The sequence below is a fragment of the Trichechus manatus genome, unplaced genomic scaffold, assembly GCF_000243295.1.
Source record: "Trichechus manatus latirostris isolate Lorelei unplaced genomic scaffold, TriManLat1.0 scaffold00028, whole genome shotgun sequence".
Lineage (NCBI taxonomy): Eukaryota > Metazoa > Chordata > Mammalia > Sirenia > Trichechidae > Trichechus > Trichechus manatus.
Window position 1 is genome coordinate 6,915,807 of NW_004443964.1, and position 8,381 is coordinate 6,924,187.

At 42.0% G+C, this 8,381-nt stretch overlaps 1 protein-coding gene across 1 annotated transcript in view; it reads right to left on the minus strand.

Moving 5' to 3' along the window:
- TMEM94 (transmembrane protein 94) overlaps positions 1 to 8,381 on the minus strand; it is a 42,255-nt gene that overhangs the window by 27,132 nt on the left and 6,742 nt on the right. Inside the window, exon 2 of the mRNA XM_023729243.1 lies at positions 517 to 644. Within this exon, the coding sequence (XP_023585011.1) occupies positions 517 to 540 (24 nt within the window). The 5' untranslated portion in view covers positions 541 to 644. The remainder of the gene's footprint in view (positions 1 to 516; positions 645 to 8,381) is intronic.

Consider the following 8,381-nt stretch of genomic DNA (forward strand, 5'->3'; position numbering starts at 1 on the left):
ATAAACCGGGGCTACGTAAGGCTGGGAGAAGGAGGCCGATCTGGTGGATGGCCTGGACCACCTGGCAGCCCTCCACCAGCTGATGAAGCAGCTGAGCTTGGAGTTTGCTCGGGGAGCTTTTCACTAACCACAGAGAGGGTGCCCAGCTGAACTCATCATGGCTCGGCAGGTCCAGGCATAGCCCCCGCAAAGAGCAAACAAACTAAATTACACACCCCTGGGCAAGAAATGGAACCCTGGCCCGGTGCCACTCCAAATCAGAAACCTCACTCCATGCAATGTCTTTGCGGCTCCACCCTTTATCCTTTAGTCAAAGCTCACGAGTCTGAGCTTTCCAGCCAAATAATGGCACCCTCCCAGAGGGTCACAGTTACATACCTCAGCCTCAGAACCACATCCCCACTTTCACTTTCGGTTCAAAGCCCCCAGATGAGGCCCTCCCAGGCCAGCACAAGTAAGGAGAGTCCAACAGAGACACACGGACAGATGCTCATCAGGTAATAGAAAACAGCCTACCGGAAGCTTCTCCTTCAGGTCCATGGGCCCGGAGTACTGCAGGCATGCCCAGATGAATGTGATCACCCCCGAAAGGAAGGCTCCTCCCCAACATGTACAAACCCCAGTGCGTCTGTCAGTCACAGCATCTGGGGAAAAAAGAAGGAAGACATCACGTAAGTCTAGGTTGCTGGACGGAACTGCTGCATGTCACACAAGAGCATCATCTGAACAGTAGAGTGGTGGATGGAAAAGAACTGGTCCCACTTACCACCAGTGCCCAGCCTGTGCTGTCCTGGCGGCAGAGCTTCCTTCCCCCAAGCGGTCAGCTGAGAACTACTTCCACTCTCTGAGGCAAGCAGTGAGTAGGCTACAGAGGGCACTGTGCAAGGGTGCTAGCTTTCTCTCCCTGAACCCAAAGACCACAGCCTTCAGTATGGACTACACCTCAACATAAAGAAAACAAAAATCCTCACAATCGGACCAATAAGCAACATCATGATAAACAGAGAAAACAATGGAAGTTGTCAAGGATTTCATTTTACTTGGATCCACAATCAATGTCCAAGGAAGCAGCAGTCAAAAAATCAAACAATGTATTACACTGGGCAAATTTGGTGCAAAAGAACTCTTTAAAGTGTTAAAAAGCAAAGATGTCACTTTGAGGACTAAAGTGCACCTGACCCAAGCCATGGTATTTTCAATCTCCTCATATGCATACCAAAGCTAGACAACGAATAAGGAAGACCAAAGAAGAATTGATGCATTTGAATTATGGTTTTGGCGAAGAATATTGAACGTGTCACGGAAGAATGAACAAATCTGTCTTGGAAGAGGTACAGCCAGAATGCTCCTTAGAAGCAAAGATGGCAAGACTTTGTCTCACTTATTTTGGGCATGTTGTCAGGAGGGACCAGTCCCTGGAAAAGGACATCGTGCTTGGCAAAGTAGAGGGTCAGTGAAAAAGAGGAAGACCCTCAGTGAGATGGATTGACCCAATGGATGCAACAATGGGCTCAAGCATAGCAACGGTTGTGCGGATGGCGCAGGAGTGGGCAGCGCTTCATTCTGTCGTACACAGGGTCGCCGTGAGTGGGAAGTGACTTGACGGCACCTGACAACAACAACCCTAATCTGGAAAGGCACACTGTTTTGTTCCACACGTACTGTTTTACTTGCCGACTTCCAGCAGGCAGGAAAAGCATTGGCTTATCAGCATTTAAAAAAAATTTAGAGTTAAGGTCAGGATTAAGGTGAGCTGGAATCCAGATACCACTCAATCAGTGGAGTCATGGGGAGAGCAGTAGAAGGATGGAGAGACATGTTCACTCTACTGTTGCCACCAGGAATAGGGCACACATGCCACACGTACTCAACACAAACACACCCACAGACACCCAAGCCCCTCAGGTCGTTTGTTTGCTGACAGGGCAGTACTCAACAGGCACCTGGGCAGGTGTCCACAGAGATGGGCAATCAATCTGACAGCCGCCTGTCTGACAAAAGGTGGTTAGTTACCTGGCAAATAAAGATTACCCCTAGCTCTCTGTCCTCTACCACCCTCCCCACACATCCCCTGACCCTCACCCATTCATCCTGGGAGCCAGCCCAACGTTAATAATTTCAGACCAGGGTGTGTTTGGGTAAAGAGTGCTACTGACTAATCTAGTCTGGTGCCAGATGACTCCTCGTGGAGAAAGCCCTAACCTGCTGACTAGGGCAGTTTCTCTGACCTGCAGCAAAGCCTCGCTAACAGGAGCCAGGCAGAAGCCCAGGAAAACCGATCCAGAAAGAAGCTGTCACGACACAATAAAAACGCTGTGTTTAGAGGACCCCAGCCAGGACGCCAGGCTCTGCAGCCACCAGCTCCACACAGAAATCCCACTCTGATTCCTTGCAAGGAGGTAGCAGTGCTGACTTCACATCCTGCACAGCCACGTCTCTCCCTACCCCTGCCTTTCCAGCTGATGCCTGCAAAGCTGAGCTAGCCCCAAAGGATCAGGGACAGACAGCGAGGCTGGAAGCAGCCCTCTGGTACAGCCAGCTGAAATGGGATCCTAAGAGGCCAGAACTGCTCCTCCCCAAGGCCCCTCTCTGACTCAGGCTACCCAGGCCACATTGACGAGTATGGTTCAAGGTCCCTATGACACCCTCCCAGCAGGGGCTGGATAAGGAAGTCCTCATACCAGGAGCCAGCTGGGGACTGTGCCTATTAACTCCTTCCGCCAACACTAAAAGGGTGAAATAACTCTGCGTCCAGCTGAAACCACAGCAGTTCAGAGAGGGCAACAAGGAACAGGAAATTTTTCTAAGAGACTCTGTTTTTCCCATCATGCCACACGTGGGATTCTGGGAGAAAGCTGTTTTTAACTGTCTGATCTGAAGTCAGCAGCTGTATCCTTAAAGGGCCAGTTTGACTCCTGGCCCACTGTGGGGGAAAAGAAGCACAGGCTTCAAAGTCAAATACTCCTGGGTTCAAATCCTGGCTCTCATACATACCAAATGTGCGACTTTGGCAAATTATTTGTTCCTCTGAGCCTCAGCGTCCTTGTTCATAAAATGGAAATAATAGTACCTATTCCACAGCGGTACTCTGAGAATTACATGAAATACATGCAGAGGGTCTAATGCAGTATTTGGCACATAGTAGGTGCTCAATACCACCACCTGCCTCAGTCTGTCATACTGTAGTGGCTTATGTGTTGCCATGATGCTGGAAGCTATACCACCGGTATTTCAAATACCAGCAGGGTCATCCATGGTGGATAGGTTTCCAGACCTTCCAGACTAAGACAAACTAGGAAGAAAGGCTTGATGATCTACTCCCAAATATTAGCCAATGAAAACCCTATGGCTCACAGAATATTGTCCAAGACTTTGATTTACTTACTTTAAATACGTCATCAGGATAGACCAATCACTGGAGAAGGACATCACATTAGGTAAAGTGGAGGGCCAGCAAAGGTGAGGTAAACCCTCAGTGAGATATGTTGATACAATGGCTGCAACAATGGACTCAAACTACCAACGATTATGAAGCTGGCACAAGACTATGCAACATTTCATTCTGTTATACATGGGGTCGCCATGAGTTGGAGCTGACTTGACAACAACTATCAACAACGACAGGTTCTCAATAAGTAGTTGCCATTACTATCACCAGCAAACAAGAAAAATGGACCAAGTGCCACCTAGGTCAAGAATAAGGACTCAAAAGTAAGGTAGAAGAAAAAGAAATGAAAGGCATAAAAATTGAAAGTAAAATTGTCTTTATTTGCAGAAGACTAGATCATATACATAGAAAATTCTAAGGAATCTACAAATAAGATATTAGAATAAATAAGTGAATTTTAACAAGGTCACGGGATACAAAGTAAAAATATAAAATATAAACATATATTGTATAAAAATTGTATTTCTATATGCTATAATGAAATATTGGAAAATAAGTCTTTTAAAAAAATCATTTATAACTGCACCAAAAGAAAAAAAAAAAAAGAAATACTTAGCGATTACTTTACCAAAAATATATGCAAGATCTGTACACTGCTGGTAGAAATTAAAGAAAGTCTAAATAAATGGAGAGCTATACCATGTTCATAGACTGGAGACTCTGTATTAAGATGTCAATTATCCCCAAATTGATTTACAGATTCAATACAATCTCAATCAGGCTCTTTTGTAGAAGATGAAAAGCTGATTCTAAAATTTATATGGGACGATAAAGGGCCTATAACAGGCAAAACAATTTTGGAAAAAAAAAATAAAGTTAGAGGACTTACACTACCTGATTTCAAGACTTGCTATAAAGCCTCAGTAATCAAGACATGTGGTACTAGTGTAAGAGGAGACAAACAGATCGAGAGGACAGAATAGAAAGTCTAGAAATAGACCCAAATATATAAAAATTGAACTTTGACCCTTACCTCACATCATACACAAAAATTAACTCAAAATGGACCACACATCTAAACCTAAAGGTTAAAATTATAAAATTTCCAGAAGAAATTACAGGATAAAATTTTTATGACTTTGGGGTAAGCGAAGATTTCTTAGAACACACACACACACAAAACATGAACCATAAAAAGAAAATAATTGCTGAATTGGACTTTATCAAAATAAAAACTTTACTCTTCAAAAGAAGTCATTAACAAAATAAAAGGGTAAACACAGACCAAGAAAAAATATTCACAATACATGTATATGACTTGTGTCCAGAATAAAGAATTCTTCTAATTCAATAATAAGACAAACAACCCGATTTTTTAATGGGCAAAAGATTTGGACACGTCACAAAACAAGATATACAAACAGCCAATAAACATATGAAAAGATGTGCAACATCATTAGTCATCAGGGAGATACAAATTAAAGCCACAATGAGATACTACTACATACCTATTAGAATGACTAAAATGAAAAAGGCAAACGATAACAAGTGTTGGCAAGGATATGAACTTAAATTGCTGGTGGAAGTGTAACTTTGAAAATAGTTTGTCGGTTTCTGATAAAGTTAAGTATACACCTACTATATGACCCAACAATCCCATTCCTAGGTATACCAAGGAAATGAAAACTTATATCCTCAAAAAGAATTGTATACAAATGTTTATAGCAGTTACTCATAATGGCCCAAAACTAAAAACAACACAAATGTCCATTTACAGGTAAACGGATAAACAAACTATGGTATAGCCACACAATGGAATTCTACCCAGCTATAAAGCAGAATGAAGTGCTGATACCCACAACAATATGGCTGGAACCAGATACAAAAGAGTACATAGTGTATGATTCTATTTATATAAAAATTAGAACAAGGAAAACTAATCTATAGTGACAGCAAGCTAACTAGTGGTTGTGTGGTTGCCTGCGGTGGGGGGAGTGAATAGCTCCAAAGGGCATGAGGGATCTTTCTGGAGGGATGGAAATGTTCAACATTTTGATTGTGGGTGATGGTTACATGAGTGTACACATTTGTCAAAATACTTTCAACTATACACTTAAAATAAATGCATCTTATCGTGTGTCAATTCTGCCTCAATAAAGTTGACTTAGAAAGGTAAGTGGAACCTGAGATTCAACTAAATCAACTCAACCAACTCTTAAAATGCCTAGCACATGCAAGATTTGGGGATATAAATGAGAAGGGACCAAAAAATAACACGGAGAAAGGGCATTGAGGGAAATACTTATCAAGAGCCTACTTGATAGCATAACGCTATGCTAGGCAACTGCATATATTTAATAAAAAACTACAAGGTATGGTCCTATTTTCAAAGAAGTATAAGATATGGTCCCTTTCCTAGAGGAATTTACAATGTAGTTAATTTTTGGCTATTGTGAAAAAAGATAAATAAAATTCAAGTTGGCACTGAAATACTAAATGAGAATTATAAACCACAGGTGCTGGAGGGCTGGAGGGGCCAGGGAAGGCTTCCTGAAAGAAGAAAAGTCTGAGCTGTGGGCACTTAGGAGAGAGAAGTGTCCAAGAGAGAACTAAAATTTCCAACAGAGAAACCAAGAAAGAAAAGCACATAGCCTTTTTAAAGGACAGTGACGGGACCTATTTGGATCAGACAGAAGGCCTGAGTAGGTAAGAGGGAAGAAAGAAAAGACCACGTAGGGCAGGGAATTGGGGCCAAGATGTAGTAGCCCTTGAAAGACAAACCAAAGATGCCCTGAGAAGTCACTGAAGGTTTCTGAGTAGGCGCCAACAGGGTAGAAAATGGATCGAACGGAGAAAGGAAGGAAACCGCAGACAAAAAAGCTAATGGAAAATTACCATAAATTTGGTTTACCATATGTATCTCCCCCTGAAAACAAAGGAATAGATGGTTCCTGCTAAGCTCAAACTCAGAGTCAAAAAGGTACCCCAGGCTCAGGTTCACAGAGAGCTAAGAAATGGGCTGTCCTTCTAGTCCTGTGTGTGTGTGTATGTGTGTCTGTCTGTGTGTCTGTGCGTGCGTGCACGCTTTAAGTGAAAGGGTACTAACTGATGGATCCCTGTTAACCTAGAGGGAGGTTTTTTAACAGTAAGCCTCAGAGTTCTATCCTTGGTCTCCTCCGAGTCAATATTTTTATCAATGACGGGTGAAGAAACAGATGGCATGCTAATCAAATTCTTGGATAGTATAAAGCTGAAACGGAGAACAAAGTCAAGATCCAAAAAGATCTCAACAAGCTGAAATGATGGGCCAAATGTAATGGACTCAATTTAACCGGGGAAAATACTAAGTCCTGCACTTAGGTTTAAAACTATTGTATAAAACTACTATAAATGGCTTAGATAGATACAATTTCAGCATAGGTCAACATGGCTGCCCAAGGTTCATTCGCATTTAGACTGCATCATCAGACATGCCATGTCCCCAGTGAGAGGGGTAAGTCTGATTCCACTCTCTATATTTCAGGGCATAGTGGAATGTTTTGTTCACTTCTACATTATACACTTAAAGAAGGACACCGACAAAACTGGAGTGCTTCCAAGAACGAAGTCGGAGGCCTCATACTACCTGATTTTAGAACCTATTATACGGCCATGGTAGTCAAAACAGCCTGGTACTGGTACAACAGCAGATACATAGACCAATGGAACAGAATTCAGAATCCAGATGTAAATTCATCCACCAATGAGCAGCTGATATTTGACAAAGGCCCAAAGTCCATTAATTGGGGCAAAGACAGTCTCTTTAACAAATGGTGCTGGCATAACCGGATATCCATCTGCCAAAAAATGAAACAAGACCCATACCTCACACCACACACAAAAACTAACTCAAAATGGATCAAAGACCTAAATATAAAATCTAAAATGATAAAGATGAAAGAAAAAATAGGGACAACGCCAGGAGCCCTAATACATGGCATAAACAGAATACAAAACATTACTAACAATGCACAAACCCCAGAACAGAAACTAGATAACTGGGAGCTCCTAAAAATCAAACACTTATGCTCATCAAAAGATTTCACCAAAGAGTAAAAAGACAACCTACAGACCGGGAAAAAATTTTTGGCTACTACAAATCCGATCAGCGTCTAATCTCAAATCTATAAAATACTGCAAAACCTCAACAACAAAAAGACAAGTAATTAAAAAATGGGCAAAGGATAAGAACAGGCACTTCACCAAAGAAGACATTCAGGCGGCTAACAGATACATGAGGAAATGATCATGATCATTAGCTATTAGAGAAATACAAATCAAAACTACAATGAGATACCATCTCACCCCAACAAGGCTAGCATTACTCCAAAAAACACAAAATAATAAATGTTGTAGAGGGTGTGGAGAGGCTGGAACACTTATACACTGTTGGTGGGAATTGATTTAGGAAATAATACTAGAGTCATTATTCCCTGTCCTTGAGCATAGAGAATGTGACCCAGCTGGAGCTGGGCTCACAAGGACTCACAAGGACACATCAACTGGGCCCTGAGGTATAAAGACAACAGTTAAGATAATCTTGGAAAATATCTTTTAGGGAAACTTTCACACAGAGCTGACCAAACACAACACAAAAGACTTTCCATTCTTATCTTTTTCTATTAGCATTTAGTGAATAGAAATTTGTTGGACCAATGAAGACCCTCCTGACTCTTGTTACTGAAACCTGTACCAAAGATTGTTAAGAAAGACAATGCAAAATGTAGGATCGCAGTTTCTAGCCAATCTGAAAAGGCTAAGCTTTCAGTGGTTTTGCCCATTTGTAATGTTAATATATACTGATGACTCTGTAATGGTGTTTGGACTTGGGCAGATGTGGCTATGGCAGCATGCTTGTCCCGTTTTCCCATTCTTGCCTATTCTGTAATGGTCTTTGGACTTGGGCAGACATGGCTCCAGCAGCATGCTTGTCCGTTTTCCCATTCTTGCCTAT